The following is a 27,823-nucleotide window of genomic DNA, read 5'->3' as shown; positions in this document are numbered from 1 at the left end:
ATCTGGGATGATAATGAAATCTACTTTATATACAAGAATGCTGGAATCCCTATGGGTAGTTTTGCACGACGCCGATTAGATAATATTGCATCCGCAGTTCCTTATATTCATACACTGTAGATAGTATAAGCATCTGCAGTTCCTTAGGCTGCGCTCACTTGTTGAATAGAGAATAAATACTGAGCTCCTGTTCACCTGTGTGGAATAAGAATAAGCTTATTCTAGAGTAAGTCTCCTTATTCTGGTATTATAATTAAATAATATTTAATATTTTAATATTAAATTTATATCACATTAAATATAATTATTATTTATTATATAATATTAAACTAAATATTTTAAAATAATTTAACCCTTCGGTTATTTGTGGAATAAGAATAGGTTTATTCTAGAATGAGTTTTCTTATTCTGATATAGTAACTAAACAATATGTTATCTTATTTTAGTATACTAAATCAACATTCTCTTTTATTTTATTCTAAACAACTTTTAAAAACTAATTTATTAATACCTTGAAATTATTATTTTACCCTTATGAGTTGATAACATTAAATTTCGGTCTAATCAGCTAGTTACATTTCTCTCTCTTTCTCTCTCTCTCTCTCTCTCTCTCTCTCTCCTATTTCTCTTCTGTCGAAAGGCAGCCATGGCCTCCTTCATCGAGCCCAACGCTGAGCTCTCTTAACCTCCTCACACCTCTCCTCCGACAAAGCACTGTAAGTCCCTCCAACAAAGCACTATTCTTGTAAGAGTACACTTCTCCCATCTCTTTGATCAACCAACAAGAGGGAGGCTCTTGCCATGCGCCTCCTACAAGCTACTCGGTAGGCGATGCACCAAAGATTGCATCTTTGCCCCCCTTCTTCCCTTCTGATGACCCCTACAAGTTTGCCATAGTCCACAAGGCCTTTAGTGCTAGCAATGTTAGCAAGATGTTGTAGGTGCAGCACCTCTAACTAGCTCTATAGCTACCTACCTACCACTCTATGTAGTACTAGTTTTATTATGAAAAATCTAGTCTTATATATATATATATATATGCATAGATTTAGGAGGAAGAGGAGTTCAATTATTTCCACAAGAATACTGCTATATATATATATATATATATATCTATTATTAGTTCACATTTTTCTTTGAGATATATTTCTATCATTTAAAGTGATATGTTTTGGTGTGAATTTCTTTTATGCGAATGTGGATTTATACTATGGTGTGGATTTATAACTATGCTCGCATAATTTTTTAGGTAGTTAGTGCAGATTTATTTTATGTAGTGCTTAGTATTTATTACTAATAATATCTAGTGCGGACTTATTTTATAATTTATAGGTATGCATGCATAAATTTTTTGGTAGTTAATGCAGGCTTATATTTCCCGACAGTGCAGACTTATTTTATGATTTATAAGTATGCATGCATGAATTTTTGGGTAGTTAGTGCAGACTTACATTTCCCCATAGTGAAGACTTATTTTATGTAGTGCTTAGTATCTAGCAATAACAACATGCAGTGCAAACTTATTTGATATAGTGCTCAGTACTAAATATTTGGTGTCCTTTGGATACAATGCCGATTTAGCAGCATGACAAAATGCATGGATATTTACTAGTGCAAAAGAAACTGTGACTATTCACTAGCAATGTAAAGAAGTAGAGCTTGTTCAATGGGTGGTTGTAAATTTTATTTTTTACGTAGGAGGCAAGAGTAAAAAAAATATTTTGATCCCAGAAATGCGAGGAAGTGCTTATTAAATACAATAATTATGAGTACATAAAGTTCAATAAGATTGCAGTTGTAATAAAAAATTATAACCCTGGTGTGAGCTTATTTTTTTCACAGTGCAAACTTATAACCCTATATTATTCCGTAATATGGTTATTTCATCAAAATGCATGATTATTTTGCATAGAGCACGAGGTTCTTTCTTTACAATGCTAGCTTATGGCCTATATTACCGACAGTGCAATATTTTTTCGTGGATATATAAAGCATTTCAAGTCCACAATTATAATAAAAAATATTAAAATTTTAGATAAATATATACTACTACTACAATAAGTAAATTAAGAGTATTTTTGTTATTTGATACAAAACTTCACCACTTACCAATACAAATTCATTATTCTTCAATACTTTAATATCAACTTTATGTCACATCAAATATAATTATTACTCTTTATACTAGTATTGAACTAAACATTACAATAATTCATATTAATATTAGCTCTCTTCTTCTAATATTAAGAATTAGAATATTTATGCCTATTCCATCCTTATTCTACATGAATAAAGAGGCTAAGGAGTATTTTGATCATTTAGTATAAAAAAACACCAATTTCTCCATACAATCTCACTATTAATACATCAAATATAATTACTGCTCCTTATGTTAGTATACAATTAAATATTAGAATAGCTTGTACCTACAATATTAGCTCTCTTTTTCTAATATAAAAAATTAAAATAACTTTTTAGAATTGGCCACAAGAACTTAAGTAAAAGGTATTTCCAGATGCACACCCTACTTTTTCTGGGTACAGATTAACTCTTTAAACTTAAAAACTCTCACACTAGAGGGTGTTAATGAAAGACAAAATATTTCTTAGAGGATCTAAAATTGATCATGGACTGTCACAGCATTTTTACAAAATAAAATCTAACGGACAATAAGTGAAAGAGGCATTTTGCATAATTACGAGACTTAATGTCAAAATATAACCAAACGTCTATGTGAAAATAGATAACAGTTCAAGGGTTATAGGTGCAATTATCCCTTAATTAAAGAACTAATAAACATATATATGTGCAACTCTTTGTAAGTTTCAGAATGCAATAGCACAAATACAAGTTTAAAAGTATATTCTACATTTAAATACAAAAAAGGTCTCTATAACTGATTGATGACATAGACCCGTGGCCAAGAAATGCAATGCTAGCGAAGGAGAGAGAACTGTCTAGACTATGAACCTATGGAGGCTATAGAAGATATAATAAGAGTCAGATCTAGGAATTGGACTTGCCAAAAAGTATATAGCAAAGGGCAATATTGCATAGTTGTGTAAAGTAGGTAAATTACAAAATCCACAAGACTAGTTGAACAGAAAAATATAAACACATCCGTAGTTGTGGATGGCCCCATAAGCATTGCTTGTGGCTTTAGCAAAAAAATTTATTCCTTTCTAAGTATGAAACTGCAGCAAAAGAAAGAAATGTTAGCTCAACTTAAGCCAACTAGTGGCTCCTTTGTTCCAGAATAAGATTAAAACTTTGTGCATCATAGAAAATGAAAACTAGTTACCTGATTGTTTTTAAGGATAAGACAGATTGGTTACTTAGTGTTATGTGTAGGAACACTTAAATAGAATTTCGTGTTCTTGAAATCATCAAGTAAGGGATTATATCCGTCTTTGGTCCTTGTCTTCAATGGCAAACCAAATTCTTCCATGAAGGCAGCTGCTTCAAGCTAAATTGAACAAGAATTCAGAAAGAACATATCATAACTTCATAAGCAATCAATTCTCAAAAGTTTAAAAGGAAGATACATAATTGTTGATGCAATATGTTGTTAACGTTGAATAGAAGGATTTATAAATAGTGAAACAAAATATTTTCATGTCTCATGGGGAAGAGCATGGGTTGCGGTACAAATCTATAGTGTTTTGAAACATAAATTAGTCTTTTGTGGAGGATGAAGAATTGGATTGGAAGTACTACTTCTCAAGGGAGAAATTAGGTTTTTATTTCTTGCCACAACAGGATGTTACAAACAACATTTAATAAAAAAGAATAATCAACAAAACAAAAATGAATTACCGTGATTGTCCGTCTTTTCTTCACTGGTTTAAGTGATCGTGTCTTTGCCTGCTCATTTGACCAACCAGAGCAGCTATGGTCAATACGCTCCAAAAGCCAGAAATCTGTAGGAAAGAATATATCCGTCTCACCCTACAAGCAAGAAAACACCTCTTATAGGTTAGATATCAAGATTTCATAGGCAAGATAGGGAAAATTTAAAACATACATATATCATCACATCTAGCAACTCTACAAGACATAGATACAGCTCCCCAATAACTTATCTCACAACTTACGATAAGTTGCTGATGTCATATGGATATACAGCTTAATAATATAAGATGCATCTTATAGACAACAAATTGCTATCTGATTAACATTGACATAGGAAGTGAATTAAAAGAGGGTAACAAAATTTCTCAATTTAGAGGAAGTGCTAACCTAATTTCTCCAACAACAAGAACATTGTCTATCAATGATGATATAGTGTAGATATTACCAATATATTACAAACAAAAATAATTGAGTCCTAAGAACTTCATCCATGTGAATAGACATTTTGTGCACAACATTTGCACTCTCTAGTTATGGAATTCCATTTTGAAGCATAAGAACAGTGAAATGATTGCTTTCTGTTGTGAGAAGCAGACAAATTTAAATCTATAAGTACAAAAATAGAATATGCAAGGAAGTCTAAAGTTTATGCATAGCTACCAGGTCACTTAAAAGGAATTTTCACATATATGCACTATACAAGTTCTTATTTAGTAAAGCTTCTGTCGAAACAGAAATAAAATATATGCCTACAGAACTCATTTTTAGTTGTTTACAAAAACGCAGCAGAAGTAATTTGCAGGTAGAAAAAATTAAGGTAGAGATATAACATAGATATAACATAAGGAAATACAACTTATGAACTCGATCCACATTGTAATAGATTAATAAGAGAATACTGATGGAAAATATTTCACCTATCTATCCCATCTAGAGTTTGATAGATACATGCTTAAAAGCACTAATTTAAATAAAATAGGGCAAAGTTTAAATTACATTTACATTTGCATACCTTTGCATCAAGGTAGTTGCAATGATCCAAGCTGTTCCCATGTTTCTACAGCATCAAATAGCAAAGAGATGAAGTTTATGTAAGTGTTTAGAAGCCAACTGATTGTAAGGGAAAACCAAATATGAAGATGCATAAAATATGGCAAAATTCTTTGGCGTTGTTATTGCAATTATGTATTGATAGCAAACTCATGTAGAAAAATACTTGTATTGAGTTGTACAATCTTGGATCATGTATACGATCAAGGCACAATACTAACAGCAGACTGATTTAAACAAAGAAGACTAAAATAAAGGAGTAAAACAAGCCAGTTCAGCCATGTATATGTATCAGGCAACATTCGAATGCTGGATCTTCTATTGGTTTTATAATGTCTAAACGACGATTGTACGACCTTCAAACAGTTTTTTGAGACTGTAGGGGTCTCTGTGTTCGAAGAGCATTTGAACATCGTATAGCAAAACAATAAAGATTTCAATACATCGTTCTAACTGTAACAGGGTGCATTTGAACGCCGGCATAAGAAACTTGAAGTCCATTTAAGGACCATTCAAACGAATTAGTGGGCCTTCGAATGATGGGCAGCATCAGTTTTGGAAAGCTGCTGTTTCAGTTTCAGACAGGATTTTTCTTTGCTGATTTCACTAGCCTGAACTGGTAATGTTATTCCTCACCTATTTAATAATTTCAGCAGAATTCTCAAGATATCTCTCAGATCTAAAGAATGACGATTCTCTAAGGAATACCTTGTGAGCAGATCAAAGTCTGAGATCGCTTCTACTTCAGCGCTTAAAATTAGCATCTCGGATGGGCTTCAACGACTACTTTTGTTGCAATATGTTCAGCGTCTAGCAACACAGTACAACGTTGGTGATCCTAGTTGAACGACGCCAACCAGAGTCAATCTACTTTCCTGGGAGCAGTGCATTGTGCAGTTTAGCGCACACATTTTTTTTCAATCAATAGCTCAGGATGTCTGGCAATGGGGATTGTAAGTTTTCTTGTGACCAATATTTACTGCAATATTGATCCGTGTGTTATCAGATTTCTGGTTTTTCCACTATCAAAACATCTTTTCACTTTAAAAAATTGTTGGTCTTCATGATTGATTGTTTTCCATATCTAGAGTGCCTAAGTAGTGTAGTGTCTCCCTCACCCCAAAATTTCAGGCAAACATAATAATGTACAACTAATATAGAACTATAAGACTTCCGTAAAAAATAGAGAATAATAAATAATAATATTATAAATGTAGTCATATGTCTATCTTAAACAGTGTTTAACAAGAGCCCATCTAAATAAAAGAAAATTTGAGTATGAATTGTCCTCAAGAATTGTTATATATCCTTTGACCGACAAAAGGCCACAAGACCCACAGGGTTTCTAGAGCACATGCATCAGGATGTAAACTACTGTAGGACTATATCATGCATTATTCTATAGAGTATGGCTCAAATCTGAAGACTGTACTAGCAAGTCACACACAAGGCACCTGCGATGTGGCAAATGTTGGTGCAATTTTTATGTAATGAAATATTCGTGGACATAAAACACAAGTAATTATGTTATACAATCTAGAATTTTATGTATAATCAAGTCACGTTACTTCTATAAAATTTGTACATGCAGAAAAATCAAAGAAACAAGTGTCAAAGAAGCAAATTTCAGCAATCCTGCAAGAATGGTTTTCTAGTTGGTTCGAATCGTGGCACAATTTTAGCGATAGAACACTTGAAGAAAATAAGACGTGAGTAAACAACAATAAATTGGTATTAGTGCAATTTTATGTAATGGAAAGTTTGTGGATACAAAACACTTTAAAAATGATGTAAAATATAAAAATAATGTATAATAAAGTTACACTACTTGTGGAAAAAGTGTACTTGCAAAGAGAATTGAAAATGGAATCAATTTGAGTCAAAGGCAAAACTCAACCATTGCTACAGTAAAATAGACATTGCTATAATACCAGGTGCACGCCACAGCACAATTTGAGCAGAAATCTTTTTGGAACTGAATTTTGGTGCACACTTGATTAGTCAGGTGTGCACTTGATAAGCTGACAGCTTAGGAACAGTTTTGAATCACTTTCACGCTTAGTATTTCCTTTTGGGATTCTCCTAAAACAAATCAAGGACATTCTAATACACTTATAAAAGATTGCTAGAGGTCAGATTAAGCCTAAACTCAAAGGAGATAAAGGTTCAAGAGTTTTATAGTTCTAATTTCCTCAAGGAACTTATTTTCTACACAAGTTGAGGAGAGCTTTCTTTTGTCCATTGCTTAGAGATCTACTATTAATTACTGAAGCAGCAGAAGAGCTGAAACGAGTCATCTACATCGGCAACCATCACCAACCAACAAAGAGCTTTGAGGAGTTATCTGTAGCGGCGTATTGCGAACAAGATGCGAAGGCAATCTAATCATAGAATTGTTAATCGAGACGAACTTCGAGCAAAAGACGCAGACTTTAAAACTTAGACGACGAACTGTCCTAGGACGATTGTAAGTACTTTTTGTTTCTATGAACAATATGATATAGATTGATTTGGTTTGGATGGACCTGTGGTTTTTCTCTCTCGACATATTCCATGTATAAAAAATCGTGATCATGTTTTTGCAGTGCTTTTACTTTTCCTATTTGTTCTTGGCTTTATGTTTCCTATTCTCACTTGCTTTTCAATTTTCAACTTGAGTTTGTTTTTTATTAATATAGTAGTATTCAGATTTTCATCTCTTACTCAGTTTCGATTTTCAAGTTCGATTTTTATTCGGTTTCTCCAAACCTAATAGGATTTGGATTTCTAAACCAATTTGAATTTGGTCTTAAATTTTTGACTTTTAACTTTTGGTTTGGTCTTTTACCTTCCATATCTCCAAATCTACTTAAACTAGGAATTCTATCTCCTTAATCCTAATATTTTAGCCATGGTAGTTTCACCTATTTTATAACACAAGAAAATTATTCTAAAAGAAAATGATCCTTGTAATATATAATCTCCTTAATCCTAATATTTTAGCCATGGTAGTTTCACCTATTTTATAACACAAGAAAATTATTCTAAAAGAAAATGATCCTTGTAATATATAATCTTTCCAATAAATATTTTAAACAAATGGCATACGTCTTGAATGAGTATTCATACCCTCAACATCCTGAATGGGACAGCTTTCAAAGAAACTAACAGAAGTGCCTAAAATAGATTAATCAAATAAAATTTATGGTACGACATTATACGAATACACTAATATATAAAATCTTAAAAAACAACGATGATACAATATGCTAAAGTATACTTAGGAGCTTAGGATGTATATATATACACAATACCGACGATGACTATGTCGACAGCATATTGGCATGTGGCACGAAGATGCTACAGGGCACCCCTTTTAGTAGCTTCGCCGCTCACCATCGACCTCATCATCTAGCTTGCTGTAGCCAATTGCCGTTGCTTGCACCCCCGTCGGGTGCCCAAACCCAAGGAGGAAAAAAGGTCGAGAGAGAGAGAGAGGATCGGGTCGGGTCGATTGATTAAAAACTTAAGTTGCGGCTTGATAGCGAGCAACGAGCAACAAGCGGCGACGACTAGCAATGAAGTGAAGATGAGTAGCCACGGCACATCCTTACATAATACATATATGTATACATGTATGTATATATATATATATATAAACTTGTATTATATTGAGCTAACATTATTATTACTACTAATATGAGTTGAGATAGTATATACTTAAGCACATCATTAACTTATTCATCAACAAAGCTAATAATTTATAGCAAATTGTTGGACGCTTATATTAACATAAAAGTATATTGGTCTATAAAGCATTAATTATGCATATTTGGCATGAAATCCCAACATCGATTTCCTTCAAAATCAAATTGACAAATCATACATAATAACTAACATCTAGGGTCAACTTTGTTGCAAATAAAACCTTCTTGATCTTTAATTTGAACTCTCAAAAGTAACTTAGAAAAATTTGAGAATATCAGTTTTTTTTTTTTATTTCAAAAAATCAGATACATAAAGAAGTATCCTTGCTTGTAGCAATAATTGTTCTCTGTCCTTTATCTGTTGATGTTTAATTGTATATACAAAAATCATTCTTTATTTGCCCACAATAACCTCACGAAAAACATTTTACTGAGATAATGTAACATACTATACATTCTCAGGTTACTTTCTTCACATTGCACTATTAAGTGGTGCGGATTGCAATTTCCCATGAATTTCCCATTTTTCACTAAACTAGGAAACTTTTTTTTTTTAGAGGATCAACGAATCAAATGATATTTTATTCTAATTTCTGCTGTTTGCTCCCCCTACTGATCGGACTCTTTTTAGCCATAATGTTAAGTTCCTATTTTTATCAATGATACAGTTCGGATTCTAGATGTAAAAGTAAAAGAAGGCAGATCCTCCCTCTTCCACAAATTTTTTAAAGAAGTCAACCATAATACTAACATGCTAATATTTTGTCGAAGACGGGCATTTCCGAACAACATGAAATTAACAAGTACAACAATAAATAATAAAGTAACTACCACTTAGAAAGGTTACCTTAGTGGAAACTAAGGGAGCTCTATCACCAGATACACTAACATCAGGAAGATAGCTGAAGTCAGATGCAATAAGTGACATATTTGGTACAGCCGAATGCAGAACCTCCAGGAGTTGCTGCAAATTCAGTATTCAAGATAGTAACTCATGTTATGCATATAATAGTTTAATGAACAAGGAACAACTTTAGGTATAAATAACTGATATGATATTATGAGCTTACCACCTACCAAGCATCCAGTTGGTAACCAAGCTCTTTGAGGCTTTGGAAAAGCTTTTGACCAAACATTTCTCGCTGCAGAAAATAACTTTTGCCCAGCACTATGGTCTTTATCCATGCCGATTATCTTCACACACTGAGCAATCAATGGATCTTGCATTTGCTTGTAGACCTCAGACACTTGAAAGCTTTCTTGAGAAACAACAAAGTGCAGATATAAGGTAACATCACTAAGATTCACTTCATTCGTTGATTAACGCTCATCCATAAAAATGATAGTGAAGATATCTATTCAATAACCAATACATTGAAAGTAAAATTGCAAACAGATGTCGACTGAAAACTAAATAAAAACAAGGATGTTGTGTTTGTATTGAGATATGATCCTAGAAGACAAAATTAAATAAATCACCGATTACTTGTCAATTGACTCACTAGGCTCTGGTCATTACATATAGTGTAGCACATTTCCCGCATTGATAGAGGGGAAGTATCTCAATAATCCTCATGCTCACTGGTGCCCACTATGTCAATCTATGTTGGACAGTGCCAACAATATGTTGAATATCAAACACTATCTAGTAAGGGGGCATCTTACTCCATGCCCATACCGATGGCTAACCAACGTTCCATGCCACTAGTATGGTAATCCTTCATTTATGCTCCATTTGTTGACAAAAGATAATAGTCATAGACTCGTGCATTTTGCAATACTGACAGCAACATAATCTTGGACAAAAACATGATCCAAAGTAAAGGTACAGGAAATATGGCTATCCTTTACATTATGTATTTTCCTAGTACAAGTGCATTATGACAAGATAATAATGAACTTGAACAATGGTGAGCATGCATAACTTAGGATGCCTTACTTTCTAGCATACATCAGTAGATGCAAGATGGATTGATACATGACTGCTGCCTTACTATTCTGGCATACATCAGCAGATGGATGATAGATTGATACATGACTGCAAGTGTAATAGTCACAATCTGATATAGAAATTATGACCGGCCATGTATCTCAATAGGCTTGAGATACACGAAATCATAATAATTATCCATAATATAATGAAACTCAAAATTCTTTAATAACTCCAACTCAAAAACCTTCAAAGACATAAAATATTAAATTATATCAATGTCTCCTAAACATTATTAAGGCAACATTTAGTTTTTCAATTGGAAACTAAAAACCACTATTATATTTAAAACTGTGGGCTTATATCCTAAGTGGAGGTAATCCTGATGCCCAATGTTCATTTGCCACACTGACCAGCATCTGAAACATTAAAAGAGTCTAATGAGCTAACTTTAGCTCAGTGAGTGAATCCATCTAAAAGCTAGAGAATCATTCTTTATCTAATTTAATATATTACCCAAAGCTCAATAATTAACAGCAATAGCTAGCTAGCTCATATGAATAATAAGAATAAGCCACAAAGATACAATTAGCAAGTTAATATCATACTTTATTTCATTATGCAAACCTCCTCAATCTCAATAATGCCAACTATCTCAAGTTGGGACTATGTCAATGGATCCACATCAACTAGAAGTAATCTCGAGATGCACTTGAGTGTTTTACTCATAAATGATTCGGTCAGGGTCACCAAGAGGTATTACTATATAATAAACGTAATCTATCTTTTTCACTAACCATAGAAAGAGATTAGAGTCACCTCAAGAAAATTTTCTTGTTTAGTCTAGTATTGTCTTTTAACTGTGCTAGTCACCTAAATGAATCATGTAATGATTAGAAATATATTTGTCCCTTGGATTTCAAAGTAGACTTAAGTTAGCATAGGGAGATGCACGAAGAATATCTAGTATGTGTCTGTTCTCAAAGTTTTACCAACTCGTAAACACTATTTTATTGTTTGCATGAAAAATAGTAATGCCTAGAGGATCAACATTTTATAAACTATATTGCACGAAGTAAAGTATAACACAAAATATAAAAGGATGATAATGGCGGAGTATAATACCGTACAAATAATAATACAAAAAGTCATAGTATGAGACACGAGATGACAATTATGTGAGTGAATTCACTCACCCATCAATTCAATAACCCAAGTAAAAAACTCTTCATCTGCGATTTGTTTGGTATTATTCACTTACTTTGGTAACTCTTTGATGACCGACTCTGACAATGATAGCTTCAACAAGGTAAGTATGTAACAAAAAATTTTAAATGAGGAAGTAGGAGATGACGACCTCATCATCTTGACTGTAGCACTGCTACAGTACCGCCGCCAAAAACTTTCTTTTTGGAGTTTTTTTTTTCTAAGACCCCCTTTTATAGATCAAAGATATATGAGTCTTAATAGGATAGGGACTCTAATCTCTTTTCTTAATATAAATATTAATTTGATTTAATCCAAATCCTAAAGCATCAAGGATTAAACTAAGTCTCTCATTATCTAAATAATTATCTCTAATTTATTATTTATATATTTAATTTTTAAATTTTGGGTTGCTACATTTGACCCTCCTTAAAATAAGTTTCGTCCTTAAAACTTCAAAACCTCAATAAATAATACTTAAAATTAATAAATAATCATGATCAATCAATTTCCAAAATATTAAATACAACAAATTAATTTCGTAGCGAACTTGAGCTTGTGCAACCGAACCTCCACCAACTCTAAAGGATTGACTTAGGGTGACTAAAATCTAGCTCTGATATCAACTTTGTCACGACCCAAAATAGGAATCATGATCAGTCATGTAATCTAATAAGCTTGATGTAACACCCCAATTTAAAAAAAAAAAATAAATAAATAAAAAAAAACCCTGACTGACGCACGTGCCGAGCCTGCCACCCTGCCACTCCCTTTTCTTCTTCTTCTTCCCTTCCTTTGCCGTGCACGCCATCCTCCCCCCATCTCCCTCATCTCTTCTTTCCCTCACCGTAGCCCCTCCGTTCTCCTCTCTCTCCCTCGTGGTTGCCGCCAGCCGCCGAAGCCGCCAAGCTCGCCGACCCCCCCCCCCTCCCCCTCCGGTAAGCTTTCCTTCCCCTCCTTCCTTTCTTCCCTTCTTCCTTCCCCTCCTCGGCCTCGTGCTGTGCTGGACCCATGCCGTCGCCGTCCCCGCGCTGCGCCACCGGCCTCGTGCCGCGCCGTTGGCCTCGTGCCGTGCCGCCGCAGCCTCGTGGGCTCTTCTCTCCGCCTCACCCTCCTTCCATCGGGAGTGGAAGGAGATGGGGTGGAGGGGTGGGGGTTAAACCCCCACCCATTTCCCCCTTAGTGGGCTGCAGTGGTCTGCAGCCCACTAATCTGTTGGGGTGGGCTGCAGACCGTAGCCCATCAACCCGGTCTGGGTGGGCTGCGGGCCGTAGCCCACCTAGACTTGGGTGGGCTGCAGGCTGCAGCCCACCTAGCCTTGGATCCGGGTGGGCTGCAGGCTGCAGCCCATTAGCCCATTGTGGAGTGGGCTGCAGTCTGCAGCCCACTATTCCCACCTTGGTGGGCTATGGCTGGGCCCCCAGCCCACCAAAGCCCTATTGCTTCGTGGGTTGGGTTTGGGCCTACCCATTGCCTCTAGCCTAGCCCATTTGGGGCCATTTGAACCCTATAACTCTGTTTATCTTTTTCACCTGATTTGATTAGCATGATCCTTAATTTTGGGATAACATAAGATTCCTAGGATACCATTGACTCGTACCAAACATAAATATGCTAATAAGATAATTAATTATATTAGTTCGCTAATGGCTTACTTGCGTGAATTAATAGGATTGACACCGCGTGAGGAAGATTTTGGGATTCCGGACTAGCTGACGAGTTTTACCATACCGTGGAGACCCCCAGGCGAGTAGAGTTATACAAATCTAGAATAACATAATTACAGTCATTATACCTGTCATGATACGGTAGGAAATGTCAGTATTAATGCATGCAGTTGGTACTCCCTGTTATATCTTTTGCATATGTAGTTATTTATAACCTGTTCATCATAGTATCATGAGGATGTTAATGTGTATGATAATGCTTTACATGTGTCCTGTATGGTATACCGTTGCATAGATGTATGATTACTGTGAATATGGAATGTAATGATCATGATGACTATAACATGCTTTATACACGCATAAACACTGCACCACTTCCACCTATCATTAGTAGTCGAATTCTGACTAGGCAGTACCCTTACTCACTCAGCCCAGGGTTAAAGGTAGAGTGTATCATATATGTCTATACTATTAGCGGCCTACACCTGAGGTCGAGAAGCCTGTGTGGCGTTCAGGTAGTTATACTGCATAGTTAGAACTAGATTATGATGATAGAAGAACATGATTATGAGGCGGGGATATAACTCTAGCGGTACCCGACGACGCAGGGTTAGGGTGTCTGTTGATGAGCCGAGGGCTCCCGATTCTCCCGCCGAGGGCGGTGATGATTTAGAGAGAGTGAGATATGGGCTTACGACCGGGGTCCTGAGTCTGATGGCCACAGACAACCGGTCACATGTAGTGTCGCCATACACGTGTAGGTGACATTACCGCTAGATGTGTATATATCCCCCCTCGATGTATGTGATGATGAATGATTGTTTCGTAAGAGTATTTACCCTGTGTGGTGAATAGCTCGGTGAGCGATGATAAGTATGATTATTGCTTTGGTAGACATGAGATGACTAAACTGCTATTTTATTGCTATGCATAACATGTAAAACCTATGATTGAGATGTGCACGAATAAGAGATTGTCTCAAGCTTTATATCTGTGTGAACTTATCATAATATGTTTAGGAACTAGCAGATTCCAGGATAGTGATTGGTAATCTTTATCAATTGCATTGACTTAGTAAATTGTGGTAAGTCATTTCAATAAGCATGTCGTTATCATTAGCAAATATAGGCATATATTGGATATATACATGTGATGTCATTATTTTAGATTCTATGAATCCTACTCGCTGGGCTGTAAGCTCACCCCTCGTGGTGGTATTATTTCAGAGCTAGGGGACGCAGGTGCGGGTAGCGAGGAGTAGCTGTTTTCTTTCTTTTTAGTACGTATGTTAGTTGTATTAAGCCCCTGCGAGGGTATGATGATGACGTTGTATTTTTTTGGACTTTAACATAGTATTTTGGATGTATATTTGGAAGGCTTGTTGTGGCCTGTGGAACTTGTATCCGGACTCCTTTAGTTGAGTTATTTATGGTGAAATTGTGCTGTTGTGTGCCTTGTGAAATCCTTGTACTGACAGGTCATGTGATGTACCGCGTGGGAGGATTTACCCACGCGGTTTACACGTGTATTTGGAGGTTTGGGTGTTTCACTTGAGGTACATAACTAATTATCCATAACATAATAAAACTCAAAATTTATTTAATAACTCCAATTCATAAACCTTCAAAGACAAAATATTTAAATTCTACAATCAATGTTTTCTAAACAATATTAAGACTATATTTCAATTTTCAATTTAAAACTAAGAACCACTATTATAGTTAAAATTGTGAAGGCCAATATCCTAAGTGCAGGTAGGTTTTCGTTGCCTATATTCATTCGCCACACTGACCATCATCTGAAATACTAAAAGAGTTTAATGAGCTAATAATTTTAGCTCAGTGAGTGAATCTACCCAAAGACTAGAGAATCGTTCTTTATCTAATATGATATATTAACCAAAGCTCAATAATTAATAAGAATAGCCAACAAGCTCATAATATAAATAATGAGTATAAGTCACAAAGATGCAATTAGCAAGCTAATATCATGCTCTATTATATTACGCAAACCTCCTCAATCTCAATAGTGCTAACTGTTTCAACTTGGGACTATGTCAATAGACCCACATTAACTAGAAGTCACTTCAAAATGCGCTCGAGTCTTTTACTCATAGTTGATCTGATTAGGATCACCAAGAAGTGTTACTATATGATAAACACAACTTGTCTTTTCCACTAATTATAGAGAGATATTAGAGTCACATTAGGGAGATTTCCGATCTAGGAATAGGTCTATCGCCTAGACTTCAAGGTAGACTTGAGTCAACTAAACGGTTCATGTACTAATCAGAAATAAGTGGCACTATGTGGTAAACTCAACAAGAGTCAACTAAATGAATTAAGTACTGATCAGGAATAGGTCTGTCATGTAGATTTCAAAATAGACTTGAGTCACCACAGGAAGATGCACGAAGAATATCTAGCTTATGTCTATTCTGAAAGTTCTACTAACCTGTAACCAAATTTACTATTTGCACGAAGAATAGTAATGCACGAGGATCAACATTTCATTGCACAAAGTAGAGTATGACACAAAACATAAAAAGATGATAATGTATGAAGTATAATACTATACGAATAATAATACAAATGAATCATAATATGAAATACAAGACGATAATTATATGAGTGAATTCACTCACCTAAGAACCATATGGAATAGCTCAATTCAATAACCCAAGTAAAAACTCTTCATATGCGATTTGTTTGGTGTTATTCGTAATCCAACGACTTCTAGATGACCAACTCTAACAATGGTAGCTCCAATAAGATAAGGATGTAACAAAAAAATTTAGATGAGGAAATAGGAGATAACGGCCTCCTCATCTCGTTGTAGCATTGCTACAGTGCCACCCCACAAAACTTAGATTTTTTTTTTTTATTTGTATTGTAGCGCTGCTACAATGCCGCTGCCAAAAACTTTCATTTTAGGGTTTTTTTTTCTAAGCCTCCCTTTTATAGATCAAAGATATGAGTCCTAATAGGATAGAGATTTTAATCTCTTTTCTTAATTATAAACGTAATATAATATTAATTTGATTTAATCCAAATCCTAAAGTATAAGGATTAAACTAAATCTCTCTTTATCTAAATAATTATCTCTAATTGCTTATATATTTATTTTTTAAATTTTTTGTTGTTATAGTAATAATTAGAAGAAGAAAAGAGTCAAATGCATTGCACATGACATCTTTGCCTACTCCCTCGTGGTCATTGCGCAACAAGGGAGGTGGGCGCGAGTCTCCGCTGAGATTGCGACCCTTCCAAATCAACAAACCCTAGAAAAATCCCTATCTATAAAAGCCCTAGCTCTTCTCTCCTCTCCCCTCCCCCTCGCCCCATGCATTATCTCTCTTTCCCTTTTTTTTCTTCCTCGTTGAAGCTGTTGTTTGCCAGATCTGAGATGTTGGAGCATCGCCAAAGCAATTGCGAATTTTTCTCATCATATATTATGTTGTATACATCACTTGCTAATTTTTCTGTCTTTAAACATTCATAGATATATTGAGATTACTTGATGACCATCAAGCTCATTAAAATTTTACTTTTTAGGACCAGAACAGGATAATTTAGAGTTCAGACTCTGGAGACCACACCCAAGATTTAGATTTTCCATATAGGAATATATGAATTAGTCTAGATTATAAATTTACCTTTTCTTATTATTGTTAGATTAGTGGTTTGTCAAACATACATGTTGTTATTATGGTTAATGTAAGTTGATTTTTATTTTAACAAAATAGTCCTCTTTATTTAAGTTTGTGATAAAATATTAATATCAAAAGGCTTCATCTCTCTTGGGATTATTTCTCGGGTTGCTCAGCTTCTCATATCTCCTGGCAAATTGTGACATTTATAGCTCAATTCTTACTATTTTCTGGTCAATTCCTAGAGTACATAAATATTCCTCACCAATACCAATCCCGATTAAACAAACAAAGAAGCAGATCATTTTTAACAACAGCTTGCAATCTCAATTGTCAGCACACGCGACATTCTCACATGCCTCCTTAGTTCAAAACAAAACAAATTGATATCATACACATTGAGCTAGAAATTAATATCTGTGGATGATTAAAGTAGGGAGATATAGAGAACTAAGATACGTATGAGACTTTTCATTTGAATTCCATTCGGATTCAGTTGAAAAGAGAAAATATGAAGTTCAACCAAATCAGGCAACAAATTACAAATTCAGATATTTCTGGGATTCCAGCTAAAGCTGACAAAACCACTAAAGAAGGCAACTAGCACCACTAGTGAATAGGTTCAGTTGCAACTTGCAACTATAATAATAATGTAGCACATAGTGAAAACCATTAAGAGCTTGAAAAAAGAAACACTGTCATACCTTCAGTATAATGAAACGGAGATCTTTAATAGCGGTACAAAGTACAAACACATTTTAACAAAGAGTGCAATAAAAAAAAAGTTCTAATTTTAAGATGCACTAGATTAACTTATAAAAGGCACAAACCTGTCATTGGCTTTCTCTAGCCAAACCTCCATCAATGGAGAAACCTGGTTTGGCGAATAGACAAGATCATGCGGAAGATTGTCAAGTACCTATAATATAAAGTCAGTCAGACAAAAATGCAAGCAAATAAGCAATATAGCTCACCCAAAATAATCTGAGAATCTAAGCCATGCAGTTTTTGACATAAGAGATGAAAGAACATGTATACAACACAAGGACGTGTACATGCAAGATAAAACTTAGGTAGAGAATACTTCACATTTTATATCTCATAAATAAAGAAGTTCAACATTGAAATTTGCTATCTAGTGTCTACAGAAGTTACAAACTTAGAGAGCCTTCTTAAGTAATTGTCAATCATTGTTCAGAATGATAATTTAGTTTCTAATACTGTTTTGAACTAATTCACTAAATTTTGTCAAGTTCCTAAATTTGCGGTCCTATTCAAATAACATATGTCATATCCATTATATTAAACCAACTTTATAACAAAAAAGCCATTACTAAAACTGCCAGATATAGAAAAGATTCATTTGATTTGATGGATTCCTTTCTGGCCAAAATGATAATAAAATCACTATATTGTGCAACCAAATTTGTCATCTTCTTGTCTGAATTAACTGCATCAATTAAACAATCTAATGACTACTAAAATTTAACAAATCAAGAAAATATATCAGGTAAAAATAAGTAAAACTCAAAAACTTTGCATTTACTTTAATTCAAGGAAAATGAGTACCTCAAGCATTATTACCCAACATGGTTGAGGGTCTCCATGCCCTGTTTCAACAGAAAAGGGAAACCAGACTACAGTTTAAATTTAAGGGTTAATTGTACAGTCAGCAGATAGAAAATACTGCTTTACACACACATAGTAGTACTGTGAAATCCAATAGTATAAATGTTTCAACTAAATATATATAAACAAAAAAAGATATGTATATACATAGATTGTAATGCTGTAATATTTATAAGTGATAAAGGTTTGATTCACATCAAGAAAAAATACATAAGAAACCACACATATATGCATAATAAAGAACATGCAAATGCACAAAAAAGCTTATATGCTTCAAATAGGACTGAAAAAGATAAATAAAATTGCAATCCAGTTTCTAACTCAGATAACTTTTATTTGGAAACATTAAGTATTGGAAACTGGAGGCCATTAAATAAAGCCTCATGTGGAATTCCATGATTATGGACTAAATGCATGCCAACCTCTCCTCTTTTTCAGAACAAGGGACTTTAGTAAATACACACCTGTGAGATCGTAGGTTCAGACCTAGAAGGCGAGGCTTTACTGCACTTTGTTTAATGAACTGATCAAGTGGAACTGATATCGTCAGATACATTGTTCGGGGTTGCTAAAGTCCATGAAGATGAGTGCTAGATACAAAATTGAATAATATTATTAGCTAAAAAAATGGAGAAAATTACGATCTAAGAAATTGTCTCATGATACTAGGGAAATTGTCTGGTGGTAAATACTGGAGCTACCTGCAATGCCTGTTCTAACCTCAATCTCTTCAGCTCTTACAAGGAAATTAACAGAATGGATGTGACAAAAAGCAGTGGTTGGAAAGGAAAATGTCGTGGTGCACTTCTCCTTTGCCAGATCTATCACCTTGAATGATATCTTATATGTTCAACAAGAAGAATTTGGTTTCTGGAGATAGACTGGATAAAGCAAGGAGTAAGAACGGTGAAAGAAACAAATATATTGTAATATCTAATAAGGCATGCTTAAGCTTTCACTTGTAATCTGTAAACGTACAAAAACCCTTTGTTGATGAAGTTGGCTCATTGTCACTGTACGCTTCAGAGTTTTTGGTACATCAACTAGGCCACGTTAACTTCTATAAATTAATGAAAATGGGTAATCAAGAATTAATCCAAATTGTGGGGGTAAGGAGTCCAGTTGGTTTCTCTCTACTGGTAAAATCAGCCAAGAAGCCTTAAAGAAGTGCATAGATAGCTCAAGTTGTTGCAGCTAGTTCATTCAGATGTCTATGATGGCTTTGAAGCGAGAGATGGAAAGAGATACTTTGCAGTGTAAATGATTTCTCAACTCTTAAGATATAGCTATATTTATCTATTGAGATCAAGAGATGAAGTCAAGTCACTCCAGTAGGAAGATCAAAATTTTTTGACAAGGCAATTTTCTTATTTGACTCCACGAAGTCTTAAGGTTGACTCTTGTGCATGCCACAAGTTCTCAAATGATAGTGTAATTATTATTTGTTTATGCATGGATGATTTCTTAATTCTATATCTTTACAGATTTGATGGAAGATTGCAAGGTAAATACACACTAATGGCAAAGTCTTTTGTCCTTTGTGAGATCATAGATTCAGACCTAGAAGGTGAGGCTTAGGGGTGTAAACAAGCCAAGCTTGAGCAAGCTAAGCCCAGCACGGCTTGGCTCGATAGCATTATTTTCTCAGCTCAAGCTCGGGTCGGCTCATGTCCAGCTCGATAGCTTGATAAGTCATGAGCTTGATCGAGCTAGGCTCCTCCATGTACCCAATCACGCCATGATGTTCGTCGCCGATTGCATCTGGAGCTTGTTGGAGCCCATGGTCCAAAACATGTTGGCCAAAGTCCAGGAAGCGACATGTAAGAAGGTGACATAGTGCATCTTCTTGGAGGAGAATTACAAGACCTAATTGAGAAAGAGGATGATCTCAATTAGAATCTGAGCCTGCAAAAGAGGAGATCAGTCTCACCTTAGTTCTGCTACCATTATCGAAATAATTGTGATCCCCAACTAATGTTGGTAGACCAACCAAACAATCTTGAGGTCTCAAAGAATATGCTTCTTTGCCCCTCTCTGGTAAGGAACTCAGCTATTGTCTTAGAGAAGTCAGAGTCCTTGACATTAATTTGTCTTCATCTTTTGTAATTTCTGAAATTTTGAAGGAAGAAATTGTAGTTGGCAGTACAAAGGAGAAGGTAGAAGATAGTGGCAAAGATGTAGCAGAGAACACTACAGAAAAATGAAGCCAAAGAGATCCAAGACGCTTTCACTGCCGTGCACACTGAGTATGACCACCTACCCCAGTACTTCTTCAGCCTCGACTGTAACTCTCTCAACCAATTCCTTGCCAACAAGCACATCTTTGATAAGCTCGACAAGGGCAAAAAGCTAATCGAGAGGAAGAACAGCTTCACAGCCTTACCCACAAGACACGTGTCACCCTCGTGGAGTCCTTGGATGTGGGGCAACACCTAGTACGCCAGAAGGCAAGATAACGATGGCGATGGCGACGAGGGGATTTGGGGGCGAGTCCGTGTTAATGAGAGCGGCGAGATAGGTTTTTGGAGTGCGACAGGTGTAGGATTTTAGAAATTAGTTGGATCTAAGTTCCAATGGCTCTTAATAACTCAAACTATATATATATATATATTAAAGCTAAGCGAGCCTAATCGAGCCAAGCCTGAGCGAGCTAGTGCTAGCTCGGCTTGGCTTGATAATTCTTTTGTGCCTAAAATCTTGGCTCGGCTCAACTTATTTAGAGCTCGAGCTGAGCCCGCCAGCCTCACGAGCCCACGGATTTTTTTGACAGGCCTAATTTTGCTTAATGAATTGATCAAGTGTAACTGATATTGTCTGATACATTGTTTAGGGTTGCTAAATTCCATGAAGACAATTATTAGCTACAAAATTGAAGATAAATATTAGTTAAAATATTAGAGAAGATTACTAGCTACAAAATTGCATCTCATGATTCCAAGGAAATTGACTGGTGGGTAGCTGGAGCTAACTGCATGTCTATTCTAACCACATTTAGTTTCTGGACATGAGTAAAAAAAGCAGGACTTAGAAGGGTGATACAATTAGACAAGATTGTAATATCAAATAAAGGTGTTTCAATGGGAAATGCTTTCTAGTATGCAAGAAGTACAAAAAATTCCAGGGTGATACCTTAGGATGTGATACATTTAGTTAGGATCTTTTCTTATTACATTAGTTGTTTATTTTCACTAAAATAAAATTTCTGTAAGTTGCGTTCGAACACAACCGTACGAATGCGGATGAAGTTGCGTTCAAACGCCCTTGCGAATGGTTGCATCAGGTTCACAAAAACAGAAAACAAAAAATATGTATTTGAAGGTGGTCGGACGCATTCGAACGCCTGCATCGCATTTACACACACAAAGAACGCCTTTTGTGCGTTTGAACGTGATCGACGGGAATCTTCTAGAATTAGGGTTAATAATTGTATTTTGGCTTGTTGGCTAGCCTTTATAAATGTGTGGATGGCAGCCAAAATTATTATACTATTGGATTATTGATTTCTTGCCTCCTATCTTCTCTCTATTCTCTCTATCCTAATTTCCTTCCTCTTCACCAATCTATCACCTCTACCGTTGGCAAAGTCTCTCATAACTTCTAATCTCCTTCGTCTGTTGAGTCCTCCCTCTTCTTTGGGATCTCAACCACTTCTTTCCCTTCGTCTTTATCACTTAAATAACATCAACCCTCCACCTTTGTTCCATTACTATCCATAACCCTAACATCCACTCTACCCGTCATTACCATCATCATCCGCACTAAAGCGTAATTTTGTTCCTGTTGAAGTGCGAATCTACAAAGGGTGTAAATACGAAAAATGTAAATCAGAAAGTTACGGATCAGTTCCACTTAGTTTCGTAATTTTCTGACTACGGGAGAATATTTGATGAATATTTTTCCTCGATTGCGCAGACTGCTTCCTGGAATAAATTCAGATCTTGAAGGAATCGTTCTGTAACCTATCATTGGTATCAAAGCCAGGTGAACCTCAGACCTCCATTAATAGTTGAAACAAGAAAGATGACATCGACAAGAAAACTAATGGAGAGCACACCGACAAGGGAAGACTCAACCCACGATAACCCTAACCGTAAGGCCGATTCCTTTGGAACGACCATGGCATAACCGAGTCAACCAACGTCCATAGATGTGAATATAGGCTTAGCGGATGAACTTAGAGGCATATTCCAAACATTGTCGTATAGAGTTGACGCAATGCAGAACGATCTGCATGTTTTAAAGGAATATGTTATGAACCGATCTGCTTTGTCATCTCCTCGATGACAATTGGTGCCTCAAAAAAGACTAGCGATGGGACCACACCGAACCGATACCCCACAAGTCCAGGTGCGACGTATTAGTGTCAATGATCCTCTTTTACCTATGCCTACACATCACCCCCCACCTCCGTTACAAAACCCAAGACCAACGGTGATGAAACCCGAGAGGCGAGCGACACCAGTGCGCTTCGTCGACGAGAAGGATTGGCACTTTGAGGATGAGGTTGATCCCTTCGAAGATGGTGATGGACGTGCTCGAGGATTTAGAGAAGGAGATCAACACGCACAAAGGTTCAGATCTGAATCAAGGATCTTTCGCGAACCCGACAATGCTATTCGAGGGAGAACCGCACGATTAGACTTTCCAAAATTCTAAAGCAGTGATCTAACGGATTGGGTGTTTCAAGTTGAACAATATTTTGATTGTCAAGGAACGGAGGACGCAAATGTCCAGATGGCAAGCTTTCACTTCTAAGAAATGGCATTGCATTGGTATAGATCGGTTATTCGTGGTGGAGGATTTACCGATTGGGCTGACTTTTGCAGAAGGATTACACATAGATTTAGGACAATGACATATGAAGATTTTGCTGTCACATTAAGCAAGATGATTCAAAGGACGACCGTATTAAGTACCAAGCTGAATTTGAAAGAGTTAGTAGTCGTTGTGAGCCACCTAGGCCCGAACCGACATTAATGAGCACATTCATTTTAGGGCTGCGGGATGAGATATAGGTGAATGTTCGTGCTTTGTCCTACCACTCTTGAAGAGGCCTTTGAGAAGGCCGTGAGGATAGAGCAAAAACATAAGGCTCTCAAGATGGCAGCAAAAACAAGTTGGGACAACCGAGATGGGCGGTTTGCGCATAGAACGTCGGTTGAAAATTCTGCGGGTTCAAAAACAACGACTGTGAGTACTAGACCACGATCACCTTAGAGACCTTCCGATATTAGAGGAAGCACAAGACCCCCCCATTCAAACTCTCACGCCTGCCCAGGTGGAGAAGCGAAGAGCGAAGAGCGAATGGCTTTTGCTTTCGATGCGATGAACGTTTCACCCCCCCATCGACGGTCTCGAAGAGGATGATGAGATTGTTGATGATAGAGAGTGTTCAGAGGAGGTCCATTAGGAGGCCGTTGAGGAGGGCGCGGAGAAAGATATCTAAACTGAAATATCGATGTATGCATATTTGGTTACTTTCGCGCCGAGAGAGTTATGAGTAGACGGACTCGTTGGAAAGCATTGTATGCACATCCTCATTGATCCCGGGAGTATACACAGTTTTCTAGACGAGAGGTTAGTGAGAAGATTAGGCTTGGATACTGAACCGACCACAGGGTTTGACATTGCTATTGAAGACGGCACGAAGCTTAAAATGAACGGATGAAGCCACTACAGCTTTTGAAAAACTGAAAACAGCAATAATGACAGCGTCCGTTTTAGCACTACCGAACTTCACTAAAGAGTTCATTGTGAAATGTGATGCGTTGGAAGTTGGCATAGGAGCTGTACTAATGCAAGGAGGACGTCCCATAGCCTTTCTTAGTAAGGCTTTATCACAAAAATCTTAGCAATTATCGACTTACGAGAAAGAGATGTTGGCAATTCTACATGCAGTGATAAAGTGGAGGCCTTATTTGATCGGTAGACAATTTATTATCCAAACCGATAAAAGGAACCTTCTATACTTTATGGGACAGCATATTTACACTCCGGCATAGCAGAGATGGGTCACAAATTGCTGGGGTATGATTATAAAATTTAATACAAGAAGGAAACGAAAAATTGAGCGGCAGATGCATTATCACGCCAACCCGATACCGCTGAGCTTACAGTCTATTCTTCTCTCACTTTTCCTTTTCTTAATGAGCTAAGGTATACATGTACATCTGACCCAGATATTTTGAGATTGTTACAGGAGGTGATGGATGATCCAGAGCACCATCTAGAGTTAGAGAATCGAGACGGTTTGCTGCCGGACCGTGGATGAATTCGGGTGCCCACAAATAATGGAGATTGCGACGAAACTTATTGGAGCATTTCCACCAAACTCCAGAAGCTGATCATGAGGGTGTCTTGAGGACTTATAAGAGGATATTTCAGAGTTACACGTAGCCAAGATTGAGGCGGGATGTAAGGAGTTTTGTCCGTGCTAAGGCAACCACATTGAAACCAGTCGAATTACTACAGCCTTTACCTATACCATGCCGTGTTTAGGAAGATATTTTTATGGATTTCATAGAGTCTCTCGTTGGTACATGGCTATTCAGTTCTTTTTATAGTCATTGACAAATTGAGCAAGTATGCGCACTTTTTGGTATTATCACATCCATTTTCAGTTAAGTCATGGCTGAAATTTTTGTAAGATGTTGCTCAGTTACATGATATGCCACGCATGATTGTCTCGGATCGTGATCGTGTATTTATGAGCGACTTTTGAATGGAGTTTTTTAGATTGCAAGGGACTAGATTAAACTTCAGTTCGGCCTACCATCCACAGACGGACAGCCAAACCGAGGTAATTAATCAAAAAATTGAGCAGTATTTGAGGTGCTTTTTTGGAGAGATGCCGAGACGATGGTTAGAGTTCTTACCGTGGGCGGAGTGGTCTTACAACACCGCCTACTATAGCAGCATTGACATGACTCCATTTGAGATGGTGTATGGACGCACGACTCCGATATTACACACTTATGATCCAATGGCATCTGTAGATCGGACGAAGGTGGACTTAGCTTTGATGGATAGAGACGCCACATTAAAGAGATTGCATGCCCATCTTAAACTTGCTCAAAACCACATCAAGCAAGTTTACGATCGTAGCTATAGAGAATAGGAGTTCGACATAAACAGTTGGGTATTTGTGAGGGTGCAACCGTATCGACGAGTGACCTTACGTCCAATGTGAAACCAGAAGTTAGCACAACATTACTTCGGTCCGTTTTGGGCGTTAGAGCATATTGGTCCGATTACATATCATTTAGAGCTGCCGGAGGGGTCGAGAGTGCATCTTGTCTTCTATGTTTCATTACTGAGGGAGCGAATTGGAGATCATGAGGTCGTTAGATCAGCTTTACCAGAGCCATTGGAGACAGAGATCATAGAGCCAATTCATATACTTGCTAGACGCCGACGACGACATAATACCAGATTAGAGATGGAGATTCTAGTGGAGTGGCTTGGCAAGCCATCTGATGAGGCGACATGAGAGTTGGAGACTAATATTTTGGAGTTTCCTTGATTTTTCACCTTGAGGACAAGGTGGGGGAAGTGTGGTGGGCTGATACATTTAGTTAGGGTATTTTCTTATTGTATTAGTTGTTTATTTTCATTAAAATAAAATTCCTGTAAATCGCGTTCAAACGCCCTTACGAGCCTACATCAGGTTCGCAAAAACAGAGAATGAAAAATGCGCATTCGAACACGGTCAGGCGCGTTCGAGCGCTTGCATCGCGTTTGCACATACAGAGAACGTCTTTTGTGCGTTCGAACGCGATCAAGCACGTTCGAATATGATCGGCAGGAATCTTCTAGAATTAGGATTAATAATTGTATTTTTGCTTATTGGCAAGCCTCTATAAAGGCGTGGATGACAACCAAAATCATTAAGCTATTGGATTATTGATTTCTTGCTTCTTATCTTCTCTCTATTCTCTCTATCCTAATTTCCTTCCTCCCTCTTCACCAATCTACCATCTCTACCGTTGACAAGATCTCTCCTAACTTCTAATCTCCGTCGTCTGTCGAGTTCTCCCTCTTCTTTGAGATCTCGATCACTTCTTGTCAGAACCAGAATATTAAAAAAAAAAAAAAAAAAAAAGGGGGGGGGGGGAGGGGGGGGGAGGTTGAGAGAGGAGGGTGCACGTGCAGCCCTCCCCTCTCCCTCTCCAGCACGCATCGTGGCGCAGAGAGAGAGAAAATCACGCCTAATCCGGATCGGATTAGGTCTAGATTTTCTCTCTAATCTATAAATTAGGCTTAATTATCTCTCTCTCTCTCTCTCTCTCTCTCTCTCTCTCTCTCTCTCTCTCTCTTTTCTTCCTCCTTCACCGACGGAGTTGTCGCCGTGGAATCGGCCAGCCAGAGCGTCGCCGGAGCCAGCAGAGACCACCACACGACTCCCCCGTAAGCCCTCTCCCACCCCTCTAATTTAATTAAATTTTAAATGAGAAAATTCGAAATTACCTGATTTGGGGGTTTTCGGCCTCGTCGGCAAATCGGGCCGGCCGGCGGCTTCGAGTCGCGGCCGCTACCTCCGGATCCCGTCAGGAACTGAGGGTGCGCCGGCGAACCTCCGCAGTGGCGGCCGCCGGCGTCGCCTTCTTCTTCTTCTTCTTCTTCCTTCTTTCCTCTTTTTTTGTCTCTCTCTCTCTTCGGTTTGGGGAAGACAGACTCGGGTTGCCCGAGTCTGATCTTCTCCCGTTAGTGATGGATTCGGGTCGGGTTGGATCCGAATCCAAGGAACCCGACCCGATTCCATTATCTAATTGGATTGGGCCTTGGCCCAATCCATTTATGAAATTGTTTTGGGTGGGCTGCGGGCCAACTGCAGCCCAGCCCAATTGATTTGGGCTTATTTTAGCCCAAATTAATTATTCTTAGGTTAAATTGTTTAAACATTTTAATAATTATTTTGATTAAAAAAAAATGATATTGTTATTTATTGTTTAAGGTGGTGATTTTTAGTACGTAGGCTAGAGATTTGAGATTTTGGTTGTCTTGCCTAGACTCAGGTGAGTGGGTTCACTCACGTGTTTATTTTATTGTATTTCGTTTTTTTTTTTCAGACCATGTAAATTTTCTATATGCAAATTATTTATTTCACTCTCATGTGTAAAAATTAACTTATTGCAATTTCTGTGTGCAAGTCTAT

At 37.0% G+C, this 27,823-nt stretch overlaps 1 protein-coding gene across 2 annotated transcripts in view; it reads right to left on the bottom strand.

Annotated features, from left to right (window-relative positions):
• Positions 1–2,773: 2,773 nt before the first annotated feature.
• Positions 2,774–27,823, bottom strand: part of LOC140768665 (protein arginine methyltransferase NDUFAF7 homolog, mitochondrial) — a 47,357-nt gene continuing 22,307 nt past the window's right edge. For both annotated transcript variants that reach the window (XM_073109021.1, XM_073109022.1), the window contains 8 exons: positions 18,610–18,650; positions 17,871–17,959; positions 9,666–9,843; positions 9,436–9,552; positions 4,865–4,909; positions 3,817–3,948; positions 3,302–3,466; positions 2,774–3,194 (listed from right to left, as the gene is read on the bottom strand). In XM_073109021.1, the coding sequence (XP_072965122.1) occupies positions 3,332–3,466; positions 3,817–3,948; positions 4,865–4,909; positions 9,436–9,552; positions 9,666–9,843; positions 17,871–17,959; positions 18,610–18,650 (737 nt within the window). In that variant the 3' untranslated portion in view covers positions 2,774–3,194; positions 3,302–3,331. The remainder of the gene's footprint in view (positions 3,195–3,301; positions 3,467–3,816; positions 3,949–4,864; positions 4,910–9,435; positions 9,553–9,665; positions 9,844–17,870; positions 17,960–18,609; positions 18,651–27,823) is intronic.

The sequence above is a fragment of the Typha angustifolia genome, chromosome 10, assembly GCF_048772165.1.
Source record: "Typha angustifolia cultivar Huaian chromosome 10, ASM4877216v1, whole genome shotgun sequence".
NCBI classification, from domain to species: Eukaryota; Viridiplantae; Streptophyta; class Magnoliopsida; order Poales; family Typhaceae; genus Typha; species Typha angustifolia.
Note: the sequence above shows the minus strand (reverse complement) of the source record. Positions and strands in the feature narration are given on the sequence as shown.